The 25884-nt window shown below is 38.8% G+C and overlaps 1 protein-coding gene across 2 annotated transcripts in view; it reads left to right on the top strand.

Moving 5' to 3' along the window:
* Positions 1-25884, top strand: part of LOC129718299 (carbonic anhydrase-related protein 10) — a 196184-nt gene that overhangs the window by 79365 nt on the left and 90935 nt on the right. For both annotated transcript variants that reach the window (XM_055668942.1, XM_055668941.1), the window contains exon 2: positions 13499-14054. In XM_055668942.1, coding sequence (XP_055524917.1) covers positions 13997-14054 — 58 coding nt within the window. In that variant the 5' untranslated portion in view covers positions 13499-13996. The remainder of the gene's footprint in view (positions 1-13498; positions 14055-25884) is intronic.

The following is a 25884-nucleotide window of genomic DNA, read 5'->3' as shown; positions in this document are numbered from 1 at the left end:
TGCAAATATGTTTTATCAATTGTGCATTTACTATTTTGTAGATATTACTGAACTTATCATTTTTATTTTAAATGACCATAATGCAAGTCAAACTATTATCATTTCTACTTCAAGCAGTAAGTGTGGATTTGACGATTGAAAAATGTACTAACTGGGGAAATCGTTAATTAGAACTTGATCGCGCACGGCCCTACGTTGTGTGTTATTGATTTCGCCCTCTGGCATCACGATGGGCAATTAAGGCCCAGGGACAAGTTTTCTTTTCCCGGCGAACGCAAACGCAAGTCTTTACTTAACTACATTTATTCTATACCGTACAATATTTACAACGGGGCAGCGTGACGGCGCTGCCACCGTACGATTATCGACTAACCACTAACGACTAACACTGGCGCTGCTCTGAAGAGCGCTTTTATAGGCTTCCTCTCGGACGGCAGCATTGTTGACCCAGAACATAGATTAAAATAATCGCGCGCAAACCAGTGTCGCTTGGGCCTCAGCTGGTCACTCACGGATGACAGTAATGCCCAGCTGAGGCGGGAGTTTGGGCGCGAACATACTCCCCCCCTTGAAACCCCATGGGTTTCAACGTTTTCCGAATAAAGGGGTCCGGCAGGTGGAGGCACGGCTCCGACTATCTACACGAGAAGGCAGGGCTCCGAAGGGTGGAGGTACGACTCCGAATATTCACACAAAGGAGGCTAGGCTCCTGGAGGCATCGCTCCGAAAGGGTGGAGGCACGGCTCCGAAAGTAGCGTGGACGCAGAGGTCCGTCAATAGAGGCACTGTTCCATAAACATCACTCTGTACAGACGCGTGGGTCCGGGATGAATACACAGCTCCATCGAAAGCAGGCACGGCTGCTTACCATTCCATGGCGGGGACGCATGGATCCAAGGAGAGGCACGGCTCCAAACACGCATAATGACGCAGAGGTCCAGGCGGAGGTTCGACTCCGAAAACTCGTGGACGCAGCGGTCCGGGTGGAGACTCAACTCCATCGAAAACAGTCAGGTGACTGACGCGAACTAAAAATTGTCACAGCGTAAACGTACTACATTGTTGCATATAAAAATAAATACTTAACTAAGCAGGATTGTGGGGCAGCAGTTTTCGGTCGCCGCGGTTGACCTAAACGCGCTACCCCTAGAGGCATCGATTACTGGAACCGCCTGGCCACTTTTAGCTTGTGGCTGCCCATGATGAAACGGATGAGTGTCGATTCGTCCCGTTGATCAGCATTCCTTGAAATTAGCGAACGGCATACTTCGCCAATTGCTGAAGGCAACTTTCTACTTCTTGTAAAAAAGCAGCACACGAGAATCATTGTCCGAAAATGTTCACTTCTAATTTTCATTTTGTCGGTTGCAAATTCATAAAACAAACGTCCGTTTGACCTTCACTCAACTTTGTAGTCCGAATTCCACTCACTTTTGTACGTACAAATCTACATCTGGCTATTGTTTTCACTCACCGCACATTAGCAATTATTCTTGTTGCCATTGCGTTGCGGCAAGACTGGCACAGCGTTGCGTCACTGCTGACTACCGACTGCTAACTGTCGGCTGACATTCAACGCGTGAGGAATTAATCGATAGCGTAAAAAAAAAACTTCAACGTTTTACCCAGCTGCGTAGGTTTGGTTTGATGAGTGTGACGTCGCGGTTAGTAAAAATTGACACTCGAAGTGCCCCAGCAAAACTATTTGCGGTGGTTGCGATGATTTGTTCATTAACACGACGAGAACAACTCTGTTTAACACTTGCGCGCGGAATCGAAAACTTCTCGTAACTCGAGCACTGATGCCAAACTGGCGCGATCCTGGTCACGGCACCAAATATGATCGCGCACGGCCCTACGTTGTGTGTTATTGATTTCGCCCTCTGGCATCACGATGGGCAATTAAGGCCCAGGGACAAGTTTTCTTTTCCCGGCGAACGCAAACGCAAGTCTTTACTTAACTACATTTATTCTATACCGTACAATATTTACAACGGGGCAGCGTGACGGCGCTGCCACCGTACGATTATCGACTAACCACTAACGACTAACACTGGCGCTGCTCTGAAGAGCGCTTTTATAGGCTGCCTCTCGGACGGCAGCATTGTTGACCCAGAACTAGCGAACCTATACATTAGAGAAATGACAAGACACTCACCGTTAAGGCAACTGTCAACATCAAAACGGGCGAGCTGTATAAATTTGCATTGCCGTTATCCGTTTTGATGTTGACAGTTGCCTTAACGGTGAGTGTCTTGTCATTTCTCTAATGTATAGGTTCGCTACCCAGAACAAAGATTAAAATAATCGCGCGCAAACCAGCGTCGCTTGGGCCTCAGCTGGTCACTCACGGATGACAGTAATGCCCAGCTGAGGCGGGAGTTTTGGCGCGAACAGAACTATTTGCCCAATTAGTACATTTTTCAATCGTCAACTCCACACTAACTGCTTGAAGTAGAAATAATAATAGTTTGACTTGCATTATAGTCATTTAAAATGAGAAAGATAAATATTTAATGACGGACCAAAACATCAAGATGTTTTTTTGTTGGGAGAGACGGCAGCAGACTGGCGCTTTTCGTTCTCTTACTGATGCAGTTAATCCCACTGTGACGTGAGAGTCATGAAAACAACGGCCAGCCACCAGACAATACTCTGTACTGAGTAAATGCATGATAAATGTATTTTTCAATCGTCAACTCCACATTTACTGCTTGAAATAGAAAAACTGAACTAATTTAAACGACAATTACCGTTGAACAATGAGAGATCAAACTGGATTTGATCCAGCAGATTGGAATAAAACTTAAAAAAAGACCGAGCAGAATATTTTTATATTCGAAATTTCCTAAAAAGCTATGAGGGCCACTCGACTGAACAACAGTTTATAGTGCACATCAGAAGTCTGCGGTAGAGTTCAAAGTTATGTTAATGTTAATAAAGTGCACTCAAACTGAGCTTCAATTGTTGTTCCAACAGTGTATGTTGTCATATAGTTTAGTCTGTATTAACCGACAAGTTTGATAACCAGTCAATAATAGGTTCTAACGGATTTATGTTGGCGAACACAAATGTTTAAACATTCGCGCGCCTGTTTGCCAGCATAATTCGTCCAGGAATGCAACTCCAGCATCAGCAGAAGCACCGCTCGCGGCACTTACAGCCAGAAAAAGTGCACTTTCAGCCCGGCAAAAGCGCTATCAGAGCAAATTTGTGAAGTACATGAAAAAACCTCCGGTGCGGGAAAAAGTAATTGATCCATATTCGCCAGCTGAGCTCATTTGAAACTGGTCCGGCCAGTCAGGAGCCATTATTCACTTCTGACCACCGCCAGCCCGGGGTTCGGACAACAGCAACCGACTCTGGGCCGGTTCGCGATGGCGTTGGTGGATGGATGATGATGGCGGTGGTGATGATGATGATGATGCATTTGCGCTCAAGTTTACGATCTTGTTTGGATGGTTCTACACCCCCGCCGGCTTACATTCACCCTCACCCCTCGCGGTACCCGCTTCTTTTCCGGTTGTGTTTGTCATGCTGCACATACATTTAAACACATACACATGTGCCAATAGGTTCCAGAGACAAACGCCATTTCGGCTACGATCCACCGCCCGAGAGCAGTTGTTTGCACTAAAGTTTGATGGAAATTTTAAAAGCTTTAGCTTCTCACCAAACCACCACCATTTGATCTGAAGAGCACTACTGTACTGCACTGCCATAAAATCGGCAAACAGGGGGGTAGATATGTTCGGAACTATGCGCCCCCGATGCCAATGCCGAGAGAGAGAAAGAAAAACCTACTAAACTACCATTTCGAAAAATACTGCCAACAGCGTCATCGCCAACTAGTGATGAGTGTGTGTTTGTGTGCGGGAGTATGTGCAAGCGAGACGCGAACTCAATCCATTAGGACTACACAAAAATGATGCAGTTCTAGGCGGAAATTTTGCTGTTCAACTATTTCCCCCCTTCCTCGGGAGCCTGGGCTTCCTACCCTACATTCCTCTTCCTGCGGCTGGAACTCAAACACAAACGGCGACGATCGGAATTGCAGCGAGTAGCGATGGCGGAATTCAACCGGTTCTGGAAACATAAATGCATCATCATACCTTCGTGAAATGTATCGAGCGGATACGAGAGGGTGAGACGAAGCAGGAGCGCTGGAATAACATATCTAGCATGTTTGGTGAAAATGAACTATCTCAAGCCAAACTATCCCGACCTCATCAATCATTTCTGGGGCGCTTTTGAAGGGTTGGAAAATTTGTGAAGCTTTTATTTTTTTTTTGTTTGAGTTTGCCTATGCTTTTGCTCCTGGGGAAGCCTTCGATCATATATATTCTCGGCCGACTGAAGTTATCCTATTTCGCTCGGGGGAATTCTCTTTGGGTAGTTTGTTGAAGAGATTTTTTTCGTTAGAGCATATGTGAGAAATTTGAAAATGTAATTTTCCTGCGGTTGTGCAGCAGCATGGAAGCAATCTCGTTAACTGGGATTTTAAGTTACTCAAGTGCAAATACCCGAAAAATATAAGAGTCAGTGACTTTCAATGTTTAGTTCACATGAAATTTGTATTTGGTACAAATATAAGAGTGTAGAAGATAAGTTCATTAAGCAGACAGTATGTGAGTAGAGGAAGAACGAAATATAAGCGAACTGGAAATATGATACAGATTTGGAAAAATATACCGCATCCCGACGGGACTTGAACCCGCAATCTCCCTGTCTCCGGCATGGTGTTTTGACCAATTAAATGTAGAAGATAAACATGTCAAAAAGTCAAAAAGTTAAAAAGAAAAGTAATGGGTGACAACTAAAATTTTGGATTTTCTCCTATTGCTGTCAAGAAAAGCAGATGTACCTGAAAAAAAAAAAAAACTAATTTGTTTCTCATGAAGAAACATCCATTATGAATGAAAAAATGAACATTTAAGAAAAGTCTATGGCCTTTCGATGGAGTCTTCTTATGATGCTGGAACAAGAGCGTTGATTGATCTTCACGTCGTCTTTTCGAATGCATTTCTTGATTTTATCAATCAACTGTTTGCAGCTCGTTGATTACCAGCCTTTTTTGCACCGGAGCAACTTAAAATCCCAAAGATATCTTCGATTGGGTGACACTAGGGCAAATTCGTTGGGTTGCGTATTTGGGGTACACTCGACTCGAGTGTTTGTTCAGAAACTTTTGTGTTTTTTTTTAAAGAAATGTGATGATGTTTTATTTCGCCAAAACATACAATTTTCATCGGTACCCAAGCAGGAGAAAATACTATTATAATATCTCAACCAGTAATTGGCAATACACCTTTTTTTGATCTTAATATGGCTTACATAGTTGGTAAAATAACAAAAAATAATACCAAAATATTGTTCCTCCAAGACTATATGAATAGCAAAGCTTGATATTTCAAACACAAACCAATAATTTGAATCAAAAATCACAAAAAATGACCGATTCAGATATTTCCAATTCATTTAACACTAAATGCATAACTGAATATAGTATAAATAATCAATAACGAACAATTTTCACTTAAAAACCTACTTTAATGAGATATTTAAAAGCAACTCAAATATCCTATTAAAGGCATAGCGAGATATGATATCAAAATTTCATAATATTTTCATATCCATGTACGAAACGTGAATATCTTTCGAATAACACGATAAGTCCCCAAAGCTAATTATGTTATTGATGAGTTATGATTTTGTTATGCTCTCCTGCTCCTGCGAAAACACCATACCAGTTTTTGGATAGATGGAATCAAGATTTTGTTCAATCATTCGTTCTGGTATACATCCTGATTTATAATCAAACTACTAGGCTTAAACCATGATTCAGACAAGAAGGAAAAAGTACTTTTCTGTCCACTACTTTGGCCGGCCTTCCACTAACTTTCTGACGAATTATTGTTGAGGTTTGCAAGAAATTATACACAGTCGAACCCGGAAGATTTTCGCCTTCAAAACAGCTGACCGTGAACTTTGTCAATATTCTTGTGCAGTTCAATAAGAACTGTAAAATACGCTTGCGGGAAGCTTTCTGTTTCGACACCATTTTAAACAGAACTTATTTATTTATTTATTTCTTTTCTTTTTTCGACTCTAAACAAAGTCATGCTATTTTTAATTTTTTGTTAAAGGAATAAATGTAGTAATGAGGATATAAAAATTAAAATAACTGAAAATATGACTGCAGAAACTAAGAAAAATATAGTTCAACAGGTGGGACTCGAGCCCACAACTTCCAATCTCCGGTCAGATGTGTTTCGTTACACCACCGCACGTTAAAAACTCTATGCAAAGTCATGCTATATTTATTTTTTTGTTTAAGGAATAAATGAAAAAAAAAAAAAGTAACAATGTTTGTGACGCACGTCGATGTTGCTGCTGGTAGAGGTGGCAACTCGCTGACACGTTTCTATCTCTCACACTGAGAAGTCATTCCAACTTCCACTAAGGGTGTAGAAATAATAGCCGGCTATAAATAATAGTCTCTACTGAGTAAATGTATGATGTGCGAGAATTGGATAAGCGATACAAAACTTGATTCTAGAACTACGTCTTTAACGTTCTGCGGTGGTGTAACGATAACACATCTGACCGGAGATTGGAAGTTGTGGGTTCGAGTCTCACCTGCTGAACTATATTTTTCGTAGTATCTACAATCATATTTTCAGTTAATTTAATTTTCTATCTTCATTACTACATTTATTCCTTGAACAAAATTTTTTTTATTTCGTCAAGCAAATGTAGACTACAGTTATAATAATACAATGTTGTCTTATATTCTATACATTATTTCCAGTAGGTAGTCGTTTTTTGATTTGATTTCTGCCCATAGTTATGTCTATATTTTCGCAGTGCTGATTATAGTGACGCATCATGCGATTTATTGGGCCATTTTTTGGGTAGTTAGTTCTGTGAGAGTTTTCCGAAAATATTTTACGATTTCCTAATTGACGACTGGGTGCATAAAAATTTAGTTGCGATAATAAATTAGAAGATTGCACGCGTTGAGAAATAATGTTATTGATAAAATAAAGCATTGAAAGTTCGCGGCGTTCTTTAAGTGATTGTATGACTATAAGCATGCAGTGTGCTTCATATGATGGTAAGGGAAATGCTGTCCAATTTCAATGCGTTCTTCATGTGTTACAATAAAGGAATTCCATACAATGCTACAGTACTCCAGAATTGGTCGGACTTATGTAATATATAATAGTTTGATTGTATATGGGTCTTGAAAGTTATGGCCGAAGCGTTCTATAAAGCCCAGCATACTATTGGCTTTGTTGATTATTGTGTTATAATGTTCTATGAATGTAAGTTTAGAGTCTAAGACTACGCCTAGGTCTCTTACGATTTTGCATTTTTCTACTGGTTGGTTTCCTAAGAAAATGTCTGTTAGTGGTGTTACTAAGGCTATTGAAGTACATTTTTCAATATTGAGTTGCAATTGACTTTTGTTGCACCAAGTGTAGAATACATTAATTTCATTCTGGAGTATTTCGAATTCTTCTGCATTGATTACAGTCAGGTTCTTTTACGCGGTTTTTTATACGCGGATTTTTTTACGAGGTTTTTACGCGGATTTTTGAATTAACGCGGTTTATTTACGAGGTACGTATCCCCCGCGTAAAAAAAACCTGAGTGTATTTCTATAAAAAGCTTCATGTCGTCAGCATATAGGTACAAGCAATGTATTAATTTAAGAAGAAAGGAAATGTTATTTACTTATAATATAAAAAGAAGAGGGCCCAGGTGAGAACCTTGAGGAACCCCGGAAGTTACTTCTATTGGGTTTGACAAGGAATGTTGAAAACGGACTATTTGTGTTCGTTTTGTTAACTATGACTGCAGCCATTCCAAAAATTTTGAATGCAGCGCAGGCATTCATGCTACAACGAAGGAACCAGCCAAAACTTAATATACTATAAACAAAAACGAAGACAGTAGACCCATTTTTCCGGGAAGAGTTGGAGTGTGAGAAAATATGTCGTTCTCAGAAAACACGTATATTCTACAAGAAACTGAACGCATCTCGTGCAGGTTTTGTGACACGAACCGAAATGTGTCGGGATAAGGATGGAGGAATCTTGATGGATGAACGGGAGGTGATCGATTGGTGGAAGCAGCATAACAACGAACACCTGAATGGCGCAGAGGCACAGGACCAAGACGGTAGGAGGAACGACTTCGTCAGCACAGCGGATGAGGAAGACAAACCACCTCCTGTTTGCATCAGATGATAGTCAAAATCTGGGATACAGAACAACTACCTGAGGAGTGAAAGGAGCGAGTAAAATTCCCACTTTATAAGAAAAGCGACAAGTTGGAATGTGAGAACGTTTTCAACGTCACCTACAAAATTATTTACATGATGGGCAGAGCCATTGACAATTCTACAGCTTCTAAAGCATTTTAGTCATTATGGCGCACTTTTTCATATGAGACCCGCAGGAAAGCTGGGTTTATATGAGAAAAACGAAGAAATAAATTTTTTAGAGTTACGTGGAAGAGTATTTTACAAATGTTACCCCGTTGGTGCGTTCTGTACGGTTCTCCTTTATGGCGAAACTATGCTTGCAAGAAATTCCGATCTCTTACGAGATGCTTTTACATTGGAGTGCTACCTCCGCAGTCCGTGACCGTGACGATCTCAATGAGTTCATCGTTCGTATAGTTTACCGCCTTTTTGGTCTCAACACGGTTTGTGGTAGCCCAACAGTTGCCTCTGTAGACGCTGATACACCTGTGTTCATTTCTACTTGTCTCCGCAAATACATCGGCATCAAAGTGCGATGTTTTCCAGCCGCGAATGGTTGGAATATCAACACTACCCGTCACTTGCCGTCTCGTGTTATGGTCTACGCTATAGCAGACCGACTGGTACTTACTTTACTCTTTTGGCTAACGGACCGTTCACCGGTCTAGGGCCGAACGAATTAGAGATGTCCAGCTTCTTCTATCTTGGGCAGCCGTTCTCCAGTCTCCCCGTACACCAGCAGATCGCGCATCTTCTTCCACCGCGCACATCCACCGCGTGCGAGGCCTACCAGGGAGCCGACGGCCTCTTCCTGGTTCTCTACTGAAGATAATTTGGAGGCTCTCTAGTCAGGCATTCTGGCTACATGTCCAGCCCATTGAAGCCTCCTCCAGTGTATTACCTTCACTATATCAGCATGTTTGTATACCTGGTACAACTCGTGATTCATGCGTCTGCGTCACACTCCATCTTCCAGTTTACCGCCAAGTATCGATCGCAGAACTTTACGCTCAAAAACTCCGAGCACTCGTCGATCAGCTTCCTTTAGCGTCCATGCTTCATGTCCGTAAAGGGCCACCGGGAGTATCAGCGTCCTATACAGCGCTAGTTTTGTGCGAGTTTGCAAACTACGGGACCTTAGCTGGTTACGCAATCCGTAGAAAGCCCTGTTCGCAGCTGCAACTCGTCGTTTCACTTCACGGCTCATATCGTTGTCACATGTCACAAGTGTACCAAGATAAACGAATTCATCAACCACTTCAAATCGTTCCCCATCTATCTCCACCTCAGCACCACTACCACGGGGACTCCCACGCTCTCTGCCAGCTACCATGTACTTCGTTTTGGCAGAGTTAATGACAAGCCCCAATCTCGCTGCTTCCCTCTTAAAAGGTACGAAGGCATCCTCCACGGCCTTACGGTTAATACCGATGATATCGATGTCGTCCGCAAAGCCAAGAAGCATGTGAGATTTCGTGATGATCGTACCGTTTCTTTCCACATTTGCTCTTCGTACTGCACCCTCAAGAGCGATGTTAAACAGTAAGTTGGAGAGCGCATTCCCCTTCTTCAGTCCATCCAACGTTACGAACGCGGCTGATGTCTCGCCAGCTATCCGTACGCACGATTTTGATCCCTCCAGTGTCATACGACTCAGCTTAATTAGTTTCGTAGGGAAACCGTGTTCCAGCATGATCTGCCGCAACTCGTTTCTTTTCACTGAGTCATATGCCGCCCTGAAGTCCACAAACAGATGGTGAGTCGGTAAGTTGTACTCCCGGAACTTATCGAGGATCTGTCGCAGGGTGAAGATTTGATCCGTCGTGGAACGCCCTTGTCGAAAACCAGCCTGGTATTCGCCAACAAAGGATTCCGTTAACGGTCTCAATCTGAAGAACAGGATACGGGAGAGCACTTTATATGCGGAGTTGAGCAACGTTATCCCTCGATAGTTGCCACAATCCAATCGATGGCCCTTCTTATAGATAAGGCATATGAGGCCTTCCAACCAGTCGTTCGGCATTTGTTCGTCCGCCCAGATCCTTAGTATTATCTGGTGGATCGGTTCAAGACCGACTGGTACTTTCTATTAGTATAGCCACCATCCAGTTTGTGATCAGTCCCGAGCTACAGAACGTCACATCGCTGATCGACTTCGCTCTTTTTCTGCTGCAGCTGCACTTGGCGTCGACGATAGCCAGATCTAGGTTGAGCTCTTTGGTTCGTGCCGATTTTCCGGGCAAATCACGACGTTGCGGTAGTGATGGATGACGAGACCTGTCTCGCCCTGGATGGCAACGACTGGCAGAGCTCTTCATTTTTTACCTCCCTCTTCCCCAAGAAGATGATGCTGTGGCTGACAATCAGCGAGAAAAGGATGTCAAAGCTGCTCTTCTTTCGTTTCTGGACTGGCCATGAACGGGGGAATTTATAGTACGAAGTGCCTGCCGGAAGCTGCGTCGTTCATCAAGAAATACCATAATACTGAAGACGCGGCCCACTACTCAAAGCGATCGCTGGACGAGATAGAGCGGCTGAATATCGATGTGGTGCTCAAGTTGGCGAACCCGCCTAGCGTACCCAAGTTGCGTCCCGTCGAGGATTCTGGGCGAGCCTGAAGCGTAAGATCTACCCTAAGAATTTCGTCGCGAAAACTGAGGAGGAATTTATAAATAAAACAAAGAAACAATTGGAACATGTGCCTACACGCATGTTTTCGTTTGCCATGGCCGCCAAGGGCGTAGATTTTTTTGCGAGTAAGCTAACATAATTACCTTCCATGGGAAATTTATCAAACTCAATTATCTGTCTTAGATATTTTTTGGTTACTATCCGAAAAAAGTTCATTTTTTACCGCATACGTTAATGTCTATTGAATAAAATGCACGTAGTACGCATAAGCTCGTTTTGTGAGTAGTCCATCCTGTGTTGTTTAACTCTCAAAAAATTTCGTTAACGCACTGGATGTGACAGCACGTTCACGTCCATTAAATCAAGAATCCATGGCACGTTAATTCCTCCCAGCAGGGTCTTCCCGACAAAAATCGTCTTTGTTGCTTTTCGAGAGTGTGGTTATTAAAGCTCAAGCTCAATCGATCAGAAATTCTTTTACGGTTGAGTTCTTGTAACAACAACAATCGATTCAAAAATTGGTAACTAACATGGGTTGTCTAAAATCAAACATTTCTTTGCCAGCACAGCCGACATTACAAACGACAAACGACGACTTGACTTTGTAAACTATTTGTTGTTGTTGTTATTTCGATGCATAACGACACGCCAATCGGTAATATAACTTTCAGTAGTAACGTATAAATGCTAGCATGCAGAAATTTAGTCTTTATAGTCTATTCGTTAACTGCAGTTCAATTAAATAAACTTGCCAGTGTCACCATTGTGAAACACCAATGGAACTTTTTAGCGCCTCGAAATCATATTATTGAAGTTAAAATTTCTCGTTAAAATGTTACTGACAGCGTTGCAAAGCGAGCGAGAAGCATAATCTTTACCCTCCTTTCTGCTTGAGAACAAGACATATGCTATGCTTTTCAAGTCTTCTGCACACGCGCTTTCAAGATACTCTTTCTTCTTCATGCATTCCCTTGAGTAGCTGCAAGCACGCACCGACATGCAAAATCTCTCTTGTATTGCAAATCAGCGACTGCAAAAGAGTACGCGAGTTCCTGCTAGCGAGTAGGAGTACTCGCATAAAATTTCTCGACTAGGAAAAGTGCTTGAAAAACTGTGCTCGAAAACAAAAATGCTTTCTTCATCAACCCGGTTTTGCTACGTGCACCGACAGCCGAACGTAGGGGAAGAATCTGTAAAGTATCGCATACTGGAACGTGTAGGGTATCGGACTGCTTTGGTAAGTTTTTTTATAGCAGTCTAACGCAAAACCAGCCGAAGCAAACCGCTACCGAAGAAGTTCTTTACCCTATTTGAAATAATGTTTTTGGTCCCTCAGAAACTATCGTAATGCATCTTGAAACAATCGCACTCTGCTGGTTGTGCTGGTTGCGAGGAGGGGACTACACGCGAGTAAAAGAGTAGGCACGCGTGTGTGATCTCGGGAGCGAATGCGAGCAAGGAACACAGCGTGAAAGAACGCGAAATAGCTTGAATGGAGAATTCTCCAGTGTGTGATATCGGCAGCTACGGGGAACCTCACTTGAGGTGTTGCACACTGGTTACTGATAGTGATGAAATTTGTGTAGTACTACGTTTGTTGTACGGTCGTGTCTTGGACATCACCTTTCTACATTTTTTTTTCAGTTTCTGTTATTTTCATTGGATTTGAACACAAATTATTTTTTATGAACTGTTTCAGTTACAACAGGCAAGTGGTGTGCACTCTTGTTGAGCAAAATTTACCGGCCGCCGACCCAAGATGGATGTGTACTGCAGAGTTGATTTGCTATGTCTTCACGGTACGACCTGCGTTTGTGCACTTAGACTTCTCTTTCTTGACAATTCATAAGATTTCCATGCCATTCAATTCCAGCGTGGCCAACATGCTAAAGACAGCAGGAATTTTTGTCAGAAACCTTCCCTGACCCGATTAAAATGTTCAACAGCTGACAGCAATTGTTAGGAATTTCGCCTGTGTTTGCAAACCAGGCCAAACAAGATTCGGTTGACGCTCTGTTTGCTCGTATCAGAATCGAAAAATTTATCGCTCAAGAGTCACATGTTAGCTTTTTTTGTCTCGTCCAAACCGACCGTTGTTCTCGCCTTTGTTTTCGCCTTCCCTATCAGCTCGGAGCTGATCTCCGAAACTGAACAACGGACGAGTGTTTGGCTGCGCATGAACACATCATAAAACATTAATAACAAAAGCTCCTGTCCTGGATGGCCTGAATTAGTGGTTTTGTTCTCCGGAAAGCCGGTTCCCGACGGAAGGAAGCTGATGCTTGCACTCGATCGGTTCAGTTGGATGAATCATTCTTTAAAAAAGACAAGTTCACTTTATAATTTTACAAATTGTCCGCTGGTAGTAGTATCGTCACATCGCATCGGTGCATGCCTCGTGAATTTTCGAATCGTTTTATTCCGTACCAAAAAAACTACGTCGACATCATCATAAAAAAGCAGCGGGAAAATAGAATCGTAAATTGTACGATGGGCAAAACTGAATTATCTGCTGCAGTAGCGACTGCTATTTTTGTGGAATGCTTTTCCATTTACCGTTCTGTCTGTTTTTCTCTCTGTTTTTGTTTCTCTCAGCTCCACCAACCAGCAGCAACTCGGTCAGCCGGTATTAGTATCTGAATTAGTGGCGGCGGCGGAACCCGGAACGGTCGGACGACGGTTGAATGGCGGCCATCGGTGGTAGGACGAATACGGCCAGAACTACCAGCGGTTGCTGCCGATGCTGACCGGCGCGCGGTATGTTCCAGCGAGTCATTATGTTACCGTCCGGCAGCAGTGGTACAAGTAGGCAGCAGCAGGTGGCATCGCGTCCGTCACTCCAGCAGAACGGAAGTGCGACGATTCGGGCAACAACAACAACAACGGCGGTGGTCAATTTAATCAAGTTAACTCGGTTGACCCCGGTGATACGTGGTTTATGAAGGTTGATCTCGTCTTGGGACCCGAACCCGTTTTTGTGAAACTGAATGTGGAATCTAATTAACGAGTGTTGAGAATTGTGAAAGTGGCGAAACCCGAAACAAAACTAGTGCTTTACATAGTAGTTTAAAGTAAATAAGGCTGCAAGCCAAAATGGAACTGATAAGTTACGTGGCAGCTGTGACATTGCTGACTTGGTTGCAAATTCCAGGTAGGTAAAAAATAGAAATGATAACAAGCCTCGAACCTTTCACAGTATTTATATCGGTTTCCCAGACTGTTGAACTCTGATTTGCTCTCGGGCGTACACAAACCACATCGTCGTACATGTCTTCAATTTTGTGTTGAAACTGTTCATCCCTTTCTTCGGAAACCATGAACCCGTCCACATGGACCTCACGCAGGATTTTGGATAGGGAGGGGTTTTGAGTTCAAACCCAAACAAATCTCTCCCGTGCGTACGACCACGTCCAATAGGACTCGAAAGTGGCTTGTTTAACCGAACGCAACTCAGCTCCTACTAAGAAGGGATTGCACATCGTTATCCTTTTATTATTGTTTCGAGACGAATGTGACTGCGCACGCAAAGTTATGGCGTCTCTGCTGGCATCGGTGTTGTTGTGGATGGCGTGTGGCTAAGCACATTTCAGCAATCGCATAAATGTATCATCATAACTCCGGGGCCGGTGAGGAGGATGGTAATTTTCATGCATTCTCCATTGCATACGGCTCCTCTTCGGGTAGCCGTCTCTTAATGTGCCTGACGGTGGAACGAGGCAAAATGCTGCCGCCGCTTTTCGGGTTATTCATTATTCACCGGTGTGTAAAAGGAAAAGTGGATTTTTATCGTTTTGTGGGTGAGGTTTGCCTAAGTACCGGTTGCACAGCGTCATGCTTCATTTTTGCAACGTCCTCCCTCTCCCCAGAATGTGGATTTTGTGGTCATACAGAACTTTTAGATACTAAGTACATGTTTACGAGCAACACGATGATTACCAGAGCAGACAGGAGAGGTCGAAAAAGGCAGTGAACTATTTTTCGATCTTGTATTGATTAACTCACTTTAGTTTATATGGTGGTACTAAAAAACAGATACTTTACCAATAAACAATTTATGGAAAAGTAAAATACTATGCAACTCCATTACCGAATATGTGTATTCGCGATTTTATTCACTACTAACCTCGCGCCTCCTTTGAAACTTTCCTTGAGCAAACATAGGAGCGACGAATCCGGGTAGCAATTACTCTGCGGTCTTTTGATGCACTCCCATCTCGTAAGGGGCACCAAAATTCATAGTTTTCCAGTTTAAGCTTTATGGCAAAATCCGTGTTGATTAGTGTTATTGATGTGCTTATTAATGATTAAAATGTTTTTAGAGCCGAAAAGGTTTGTTTGATCGATATAGTGTCTTTGGCAAAGCTGTTGGCCTGGCGAAAACGAAAAGGGTAATCGCTCCATTACGCATCTCAACGGCTAGGTTCCTATATTCATCTTATTTCTCTCATTTGTTCAATTTACCGTCAAATTTCTACAAATTTTTGAAGGTAAATCTATTTGCTTCTCGATTTTGTCAAGTGGTTGAAAGTTTTTCGTTGAAAATATGGTAAAACTTGACGATAAATCGATCAAAACGGCATGACGAGATGAATATAGGTACTGAGATGAATATAGGAGCGCACAATAAAATAAATTTGAAAAGGAAATTATTTTTACTCTATTTTATTTTTATTTTTTTATTTTAACTTTTTTTTCACGGTATATATTTCATGCGAAAAGACAAAATTATTATCTACAACTTTGCCGAAGACGTCACAGTGATCAAACAAATCGTTATGTCTCTAAAAATATTTGGAATTATCAATACACTACTAACACATACCCTTTCATAACTCTGCCCTGATAAAAAAAAAAACTAATAGCACCAAATGACACCTGTAACTCACAAGAACATTAAAAATTGTTTACCGTTCTTGTGCAATTGCATAACTGCATTTTCGATTATTCGTTCTTGCGACTTTATACATTACTAACATTGCGTCCCCATTTATACGGTGCGCCATTTTCAGTATTTTGTTAAAAAACACTGGAGAAGAAAATGACGAAAAATGATTTCCAACATTAAGAAACTGCATTGTACTACGAAATTTTATCTTGGAATAAGAAATCGCTACAGAAATAATGCGAAAAAGGAGATGAAAAATAAAAACGGAAGAAGAGAAGGAAAGAGAATCAAAATTAATAAAGAAAGCAAAACAAAGTAACTAGAGAGGAAAAAGCGGGAAAAAACATCAAGAAGGAAAATAAAAGTGGGCAAAACATAGGTGATAGAAGAATAAGAAGGAAAAGAAGAAGAAGCAGAAAAAGAAGAATTGTGATAAAAGAGGAGAAAATCAGTGAATAAAGAGGCTGAAGAATACATGGGAAAAAATAAAGGTAGAGGAAAGAAAAAGAAAAAACAAAAAAAAAACAAGTAAAAAAGTAAGGGAAGACAAAGAATAAAAACACAACAAAAAATGATGCTAAGAAATAAAATAAAAACAATAGTCAAACGGAAAAAGAAAAGCAAAGAGAATAAGAATAGATGAATAGAAAAAAACAGAAGAAAACAAAGCGAAAGAAGTAAAAAAAGGAAAAGCAATTAAATAAAATAAAATTATAAGAAAAAAAACGAAACAATGGAAAAAATATTAACGACGAAAAAGAAGAATAAAATTGAATACAGAAAGTAGAGTGAAAGAAATATCAAAAAGTAAAACAGAAGTAGGCAAAAGAAAGGGACAAACGAAGAAGAGGAACAAATAAAAAAGAGAAGGAAAAGTAGATTAATTTAAGATAAACAGAAACACAAAAGAGGAAGAATATATAAGATACAATTAGAATAAATGTAGAAGAGAGAAAATGAAAAGTAAAATTGAAAAAAGGTACAAACAAGGAGTAGAGAAGAAAAGAAGATTAGAAAAAACAGAGGAAAAAATTGTAAGAAGAAGTATAAAGAAGAAAAACAAAAAAAGGAAACAAGGAAACAGTGAAAATAGAAAACAAAAAAGCTTAAAAAGAAAAAGCCAAAATGATAAACAGAGAATATAAATGACAAAGTGGAAAAAGAAGAGAGTAAAGAAAAAAAATATTGGAGAACACTTCAAACAGACCAACAGTAGTGAGCTGAAGAGAATTAAAAGAAGAAGACGAATAGTGAAATAAGTGGAAGAAAAGAAGAAGAAATGCAGAAAACACAATGATGAGTAAGATAAAAAAATAAGAAGACAAAAACAAAGAGGAAAATTGAGAAGAAAAAAAAATAACAACGAAAAAAAGAGAGGGGAGCGAAAACCATAAATAGATGAAATAACAAGAAGTAAGAAAAGAATATCAGCCAAAATGATAATAAAGAAAATATCAAATATTATATTCAGTGAAAAAAGAGTGATCATGAAAACATCATGAAGAGTGAAAAACATAGGCAGTAAGGAGATGAAAGAAAACGAAAATAATTGTAGAAGGAGGAGGAAAAGAAGTAGGTAAATACAAAAAAAGAAAAAGAAATAGAAGAAACAGGATCAGTGAAAAACCAAAAAAATAAAACGAGGAAAAAAACTAAGAAGGTACACAAAAAAGAGGAATTTCATGCAAAATAAAGAATATAAAATGAACAAAGGAAAAACCAGAATAAAATGAAAAAAAAAATTTCAAATTTAAAGAAGAATAGAGTAAGGAGAAAGAAGAGTAGAAGAAACTCTAGGAAGGAAAATAGTAGTGGCGAAAATGAGATAAAAGAAAAAAAACAGCGAAATAGGCGGAGGCAAAAAGAACAAATGCAGACAAAAATCTAAAATAGAATGAAAAAAAAAGCGGAAAATAGGAGCAAGAGAAAAAAAGGAGTAGAAAACACAACGAAAAAAAAAGAAAGGAAAACAAAGAGGAGAAATGGGTTGAAAAAGAAAACAAAGCAAGCAAAGAAAAAACAATAAATGAGGGGCACAAAAAAACAACACAAGTTAAACAGTACAACACTAGAAAGAAAAAAGTAACAAAATGATGAAATATAACATATGAAAGACAAAAAAGAACAAGAAAAAAGTAAATGGAAAGAAGAGTGGAGGAAACATCGCGAAGAAAAATAGGAGTTGGCAAAAAATAAGAGCAGTAAAAGTAGAGTGAAATAAACGAGAGACAAGAAAAGAGAATGTAGAGAAATCATTGAAATGAATAATTATAATGACAATATGAGGAAGAAAAATAAAAGTAGGCAAGAATAGGAATCAGAAGACGAACAGTGGAAAAAAGGTAAAAGGAAAAAGTAAGAAGTGTGAAGAAACAAAAGTAAAAAAATAGAAGAAATAGAAAATTAAAGAAATTAAAGGAGCAGAAAAAATGGGAGAACGAAAAAAATAATAAGAAGCATACTGACAGAAGAACAGAAGTAATCAAAAATAACGGAAAATAACAAAAAAAAAGAAATAAAAAAAACACGAAAAAAGTATATCAAGAAAAAATTAATATAAGAGACAAAGAAGGAGAAGAAGAAGACACAAAGATCCAAAATAATGAAAACAAAAATATAAGACAACAAAAAGATAAGAGAGACACTTAGAAGAAAGAAAAATGTTGATAACTTCAAGGAGGAAAATGTAAGTAGTCAAAATGTAGATAAAAGAAGTAGTAGGGAAAGAAGAGCAGAGGCAAAGGGTAAAAAAGGAAGAAGAAATGATGTAAGCAAACTAGGAACAAATGAAGAGGAGAAAAGAAAATACGAAAAATAGAAGAAAAAGGAAAAGAGAGTAGAAGTCACAAACTTGAAAACAAGAAAATGAACAAAGAAAATAAATGAAAAGAAGACAAAGAAAAAAATCAACAAAAGAAAGAGAAGCGAAAAGGAATGAGAAACAAAAAATTTAAAAAAATGGTAAGAAAAAAAGAGACGTCAACAAAGAAATGGAATAAAGAGCAGCAAAGAGAAATTTTAAGGAACCGAAAAAAAAAGATCCAAAATAATAAAAATATAAAAGGTAAAGAAAAAAAGAGAAAGAATTTTAAAAGAAAGCTAAGTGAAAAAATATCAAGGAAGAAAATAAAAGTTGGCAAAAAATAGACAAAAGAAGAAGAAGGGAAAGAAGAGGAGTGAAAAAGACAAGAAAAAGAAAAAGAAATGATGTAAGCATAATCGTAAGCAAAAAAACGAAAAATAGTAGAAAAAGAAGTGGAAGAAAAATAGTAGAAAAAGAAAAAGAGCAAGGAAAATACATGGGAAGAAGAAAAGAATTAATCAACAACAGAAAGAGAAGTAAAAAAGTAAATTGGAGTAACAAAGAAAACAGAGAAAAACAAGAAATGTTATTAAAATAAATAAAAGAAAATTTTTAGATAAAAAAGAAGAATCTAAAAAACCATGACGGATTAAAAAATAAAATCGAATACAAATGAGTCAATAGAGTTGGAACAGAACAAGAAATTCGTACAGAAAAGTGGAATATAACCCTAAAAAAATTAATACAAAATGTAAAAAACATTTTTTTTTCTGTAAGAACTGTTGAATTTACTTTAAATTTTGAAAGAGCGGAGGTTAAACATATTAAACTTTTTTCTACTGTACAACAAACCGAAGAGGATAATTTAAAAAAGCTTTTGAAGAAATACTGAGAAACGCGAAATGAAGAAATAGGTAAAACAGATTTAGGTTTGCAATTTAAAACAAATCAAATAAGGAACAAAAAACAAAGATGTGGGAAAAATAAGAATGGATTTTTTATTTGCAAAGTAAATGCGGGTATGAAAACGAATACAAAGAAAACAAAAGTTAAAATCACTAAGCATATCTGAATGTGAAAAATTTAACAAGGAAACCATAGAATACCAAAAAAATCTAACAACATTTCTGAAAAGCCGACTTCAAACACAATCAAATGTTAGAAACGGAAAATGGGAAATCAAACGGAAAATATGCGAAAAAAACATTAAGTCGAACACAAAAAAGGTACATCGTACTACACTAAAACACGTAAATAGAGTAATTTGTACCACCGCAGCGTATACCACAGAATAAAAGTGTCAAAATTGTACAAGAAAGTAGAACGTACAACCAAAAAAACAAAAAAATTGGGAAAAAGTGCAATAAATCAAACGAAATGAAAGAATTTTAAAATAAAAAGAGATAAAGAGTGGTTGTGTATGTAGACTTGGTTTCGTATCTCGTTTTTTTTTGTTGTTGATGACAATAATACAGAAAACATAGTCCAAACAGTAGTAAAAACTGGTTTGAAATAATATCAGAAGAGCTCGACAAGCGAAAAATAAATAAAAAATAATAACATAAAACCGGTAAACCGGATTCTTATAGAAACGATAGAATGTAGGAAAATGAGTAAATTCTACATCGGTTTTATATTTAAAACAAGTCGAATGATAAAAAATAATAATAAAGAAAATAATAAAGTTATGGAAAACGGAAATGAAAAATACAATCATAAGGAGAAAAATTAAAATCAAACTAACAACGGGGCCAAGGGCAAGTAGTTTCTGGACTGGATCGCTAAAGTGGCCGAAGTTGCAGCCATGAACTTTAATGAAGCCCAGTAAAACTTACAAATGCATGGTTGAGGGAGGTAGGAACTGTAGTTTAAGTAAAGGCTCCGGAAAGGTTAATACTGACAAAAAAGTAGCAGGTATTCCATACGTCAATTAATTTTTTAGCACCAAATCCAACCTTAACAGAAAATCGAGAATGCAAAGTAATTAATAAACAAAATTCTATGAGAACGATCTGCTTGCACAATTTGAAGAAGTATGGAAAATGGGAAAACAAATAACAGGAATTATAATAAATAATAGGAAACAATTTAATGCAATAGTTACAAAAAAACTAAAACCGGAAAAAAAAATCAAAATTGAGAATGATGATTAGGAGCGAAATATTTAGCGCGACATGAATTGAAGTACTGCATTACGGAATCTTCCTCTTTCTAAAGGATTGAGTGGGAAGCCCTGCACCACATAAAAATCGTTGTATTTGCCCGTTGGCTGCCACCGAAAATCCCTCCAGAATGTGCCAGAATGCGGACAGTTGGTAAATCCTTTCACAGCAATAGAGTAAAAAGGTGGGTTCACCATTCGTCTCCCGGCGACAAAGAATGCAGCAAAACAACACAGCGAAAATGCCCTGAATCTGTTTCTTTCACTGGAAAGTACTTCCCCAGCGGGGAAGTACCAAAACACAATCGTTGGTCTCTGGTTGCGATACAGTAAACCGTCGTTGACCCTCATCGCTAGTAGAGATTAGGTTGATTTACAAGCACGGGAAAACAACTGGAACAAGTGATCAGCCGGACGACGATTACGACGACAACGACAACGTTGCCCATTGTCAGCTGGCCGGATATGCAAAAAGATAAAGTTTTGCGATGCTCCGTTACTGTTTTCCGGGACAAAATACACAGAAGGGCAACAGAGCCGTCACATTGGGCGATGGCGGTAGTGACACTTTGCATTGACGTCGTAGAACACACTACTGCTACAGGAGGCCTGAGGATGTGGCTGAAATGAGTATTGGACGATTCCCAGGTGTGCATCGAGATTGAGCGTGAAATTATGGAATGAAAAGAGTAGGAGGGAATGCGCATTTGTTGCGTTTTCTGGCATTTATTCCATTGTTTGTGTAAACTTTTACTTCTTTAATTCAACATTGTTAACTAGCTGCAACAGATACTTTATTACCTACGTTGTATCGGATCGCATAATATTATATTTATATTATAAATCCGCGGAAATCTCTGGGTGAGATCGTTTGGAAATTTCGTTATAGTCTAATTCCTAGGGATTCCCTGTTGAAAAGCACTCCCACGTCATACGGACAGCCGCAAAATGAGTGGGCGCTTAGCCATCATCAATCTGGTAATCCCCCCTGACATGGGAAGCATTTAGATGGCAATAAGCTCATATGTGTACCGGTACTCGCTTCATTTATAAATAAAGAAATAAAAATGGATTTACGGTTATTCGTCATCCGGGGTCGTGTCAGCCAAGGTGCGTTAAACACTCTGCTACAATGCGATGTTGCATTGTCGGCATTTTAGTGACAGCGTGTTGCCATTTGCCTTCAGCTCAGTGGCGTCCAGTCATATAGTTTTGAGCAGTGTTGCCGTTATATAATTAATTAATTTTATTCATGTTTGAGCCTTTTAATGGAGGTTATTACCGTTTATGAGATAGTTAACTCAAACGTTTTTCGAATAATGAACATAAAACTTCAATTTTGTGCACCCTGGATAACGAAAGCCAATAAAACGACATTAGGGGTAATATTTCGCACCCGCGGGAATTTCATGGCCATGAACAACCACGACCACCATCCAGAGTGCAATCGATGCATGCTAGTGGGCAGGTGACGACCGTTAGTCTGTGCAGACAGCAGTCGGACCAGCGCTACTGACGACCGTCGTGCCGCCCGGAGGTCGCAGCTATATTTCACCCCAGCTGTCCGAGCTACACCGGTTTCCTCGCGAGGGAGCGCCGGAAAGCGAGCGTGACTCGATTTATTGTGGCTACGGAAATGGAAAAAGTGCACTTTGGCTTCTCGCTTGAATCCAGCGGCATTCGATGCCGCCGTTGTCTAGGTCGGACAACGTACACGACTAACGGAATCTATTGTAGCTTTGGGGACGATGTTTTGACGACTGATGTCTATGCCTATCGAATGAAAATTATTATGACTATATGGAAATCGCTTCATTAAATATTCTCAACGGGCATCAACGTTAAATTAAGTTGAATAGTTTGGTGAAACATTTGTGTTCATTTTCATGAGTCTAATAATATTTCTCAGTTTATTTGATGGATTCCATCAACATTACAGCTATTCAATAGAAAAGTAGTGAGAAAATTAGTTACATCAACCATTCCGTTTTCTTTTTTTCTTGTTTTTTTCAAAGGCTTTTTAGTGTACTCTTGTTTTGTTTTTGTTTCCTATATTTTATTAACGGTTTCTTCATCCATTTTTATTTCCGTTTTACTCATTTTTTGTTTTTTTTTTAGTTTTCTTCCACGATCATTCTATTATTTTATTGTTTCACATTCGGAAAAAGAGGTAAGCAATCATTTTCATGGGTTTCTGTTTGTAACAAGTTTGTAACAGTTTTGTTTTGTTAAGCTAGTTCTAAGTTAAATCACTCACATTATTTTCATATGTTATTTTATGTTGTTTGTGATTTTTATTTTTCAATTATTCCGAATCAGTTGTCCTCTTAATTTGTTTACTGTTAACTTAGTTTTGACGTTGAACTAACGTCTATATCGAAGTTAGGCACCTGAATTTGAAAATCTAGTAATTCAACCGGGGAAAACCAGGGAAAAGTGGTCAGGTTTTGAGCGCTTATATATCAGTCATTTCTTTTCAGAATTTCGAGGTTTTGGCATCAACCGATCAGAAATTCTTTTACGGTTGAATTTATGTAACAAAAATAACCTATTGTTCAAGATACACTATTGAAAAATTGATAAATCACATCGATTGTCTAAATCATACCGAGCAACCAATCACCACCTCTCTTCACAAGCACAGTCGACACTAACGGATACAACCGATCTGACTTTGTAAAGAGTCTCACAGCTTTCAACCAATAACGAGCTCGCTTTCGGTAGCTGCAACAGGTGTTTCAACACCGTTTTAAAATGCTTCTTTTATCATTACCACTGAACAGATTCTAAACACCAATGGCTTGATTGATAGGGGAAATATTGCGCAAGATTGACATATAATAATTTAAATATGTTTTCGATACTAAACTAGTTAAAAGTTGTGTTAAAAGTCGTGCACATTCAACCAATCACAAGCTCGCTTCTTGTTTGTTCGCGGATGGATTTTTGCTTTGGGCTATATAATAGCCTGTGTCGTCTCATAGCAGTCATCAGTTAACAAGTGAAAGGCCACCAGGCCGGTCTTGTATAATCAGCAGCGGTGGCTGATTCCAGCGGCCAAACTGAGCTGCAGCAGAACCAGAGCGGTGGTATCAGGCAGCAGCGGCGGAGGTAGTGGGAAGCTGCATTTCTTCATTCAGTTCGGTTCTCATTCGATCTGAGTTGGACCCCACCAGCGGTAATCCAATTCAGATATCGTTGGTGAAAACAGCCAGAAACTGCACGAGCCAGCACCGCCACTAGGAAAGCTACCGCCATTTAGTGTGTGTGCAGTGTGCACATATAGCGTATGTGCATCTGTACTGCTATGACATTTGCGATGATAGGGATGGTGCTGTTGCGTGTGTATGGCTAGCTATAGCGTGTGTAAGACACTAGCATGTGTAGCATATTATGGCTATTGCGTGTATATCTTCAGCGTGTGTACGGATAGTTATAGCTTGTGTGTGGATAGCTGCTGCGTGTGTAATGATTAGTTATAGCGTATGTATGGATAGTAATAGCACATGGTTGGAAAGCTTATGCGTGTGTAGATAGATAGTTGTATCGAATGCATGGAAAGGAATAGCGTGTGTATGGATAGCTATAGCTACAGCGTGTGTATGAATAGTTTTAACGCGTGTTTAGATAGTTATAGCATGTGTGTGAATAACTATAGCGGGTGTTTATCGAAGATTATTATTGTCATTGAAAATATTAAAACGTCTTAACGAACACAGTTGTGAATTTGATTTTACAGCAGCGATTTTAACTTCTTCAGCCAGTCTTTATTCATCGAGGAAAAATTACTACCTATGAATGATCAACACTTATTCACTAGAAATTTGATTTAGATCAAAACGGGTTCTTTTGAGTATCATAAGTTATTGTTTAAAAGAGTTTCAAGTTTTCTCAATGAGCATTCATTAAATTTTCGTTTTTGTTTCTCGGTGCGCGGTTTTGATTTTGTTTCTCGCACACAGAGAAAGAAACAAACTTGTCGCTATCGTGAAAAATAACAAAACAATTATAAATGCTCTAAATCACAACTGAAGAAGTTAAGATATTTTCCTGTCACTCGCCCATATTGAGTTATTGAACCAAACGTTTTTTTTCAAATACATGAAGTTATATGCTGGGCTGGAACTAACCTAGCATGAGTTTTATCGATTAAATGTCAAACAATTTTCAAATTTAAAATTTTCGGTTGAACCGTTCTGGGCTCCAATTTCAGATAGTTTCGTAAAGTTTGCTTTTTGCTTAGATAGGAAAATTTTACCAATTCGCTCAATTAAATGATTGTCTTGGTAGTGCAGCAAACAAAGGGTTGATTCGAATATGTATGAAATGACAGCGATTAAATAAAAGATATCCATTCTTTTAGTATATATTATTATTTATAACGTTTTAACGTCTCAGCATCCAGAAATGCACTGTTAGATAAAATTGCAGCAAATACTAGAGTTGCAATTCTCTCTATTATTTGTTTTAATGGAATATAAGAATACCGTAGTCCAACGTCATGCGGTCGTGTCTTGAATACCACCCTCCTACTTTTTTAATTCATTATATTTTAAGTTATTTGTTCCACTGTTACGTTTTCGTTTTCTTACCCAATTTATTATTTGTTGTACGAGTTCTCCTATTTTCTCTTATTTGTATCTTTTTCGAATTTTCCTCAGTTTCAGTTTTGATGTTGTTTTATTTATGTGCTGAATATTCATACTCTATATCCCATTCATCAGTTTTCTACCTGAGATTGTTCCACACTTTCCTTATTGTGCATTCTCTGCTCGTAATTTTAGCTTTTCATTCGGGTTTATTAGTGGTTTGCTGGATCATTTTCTTTTAAGTTTTTTTTTGGTCTTTCGATTGTTTGTTGTCAGTTCAAATAGTTTTTTTTTTGTATTTATTACCATGTTTTACCTTTATTTTCGTGTTTTTGGTCATGCTATCGTTGTATTTTATACTGTTCTAAATTAGATTTTTTTCCAAAGCCTAGTTATATTACGTTTGATCTTTTTTGTTTATATATAGTTGACGTTTATCTTTCTAAGTGTTTTTTTGTAGAATTTCAATTCATATTTTTACTGTTTTTGTGTTTGTTAATGTCTTGTCAGTGGCGTATATTTTCCAATACACTATTCTTTTTA

Source organism: Wyeomyia smithii, chromosome 1, assembly GCF_029784165.1.
Source record: "Wyeomyia smithii strain HCP4-BCI-WySm-NY-G18 chromosome 1, ASM2978416v1, whole genome shotgun sequence".
In the NCBI taxonomy this organism is placed as follows: Eukaryota; Metazoa; Arthropoda; class Insecta; order Diptera; family Culicidae; genus Wyeomyia; species Wyeomyia smithii.
This window is presented reverse-complemented; position numbering and strand designations above follow the sequence as displayed.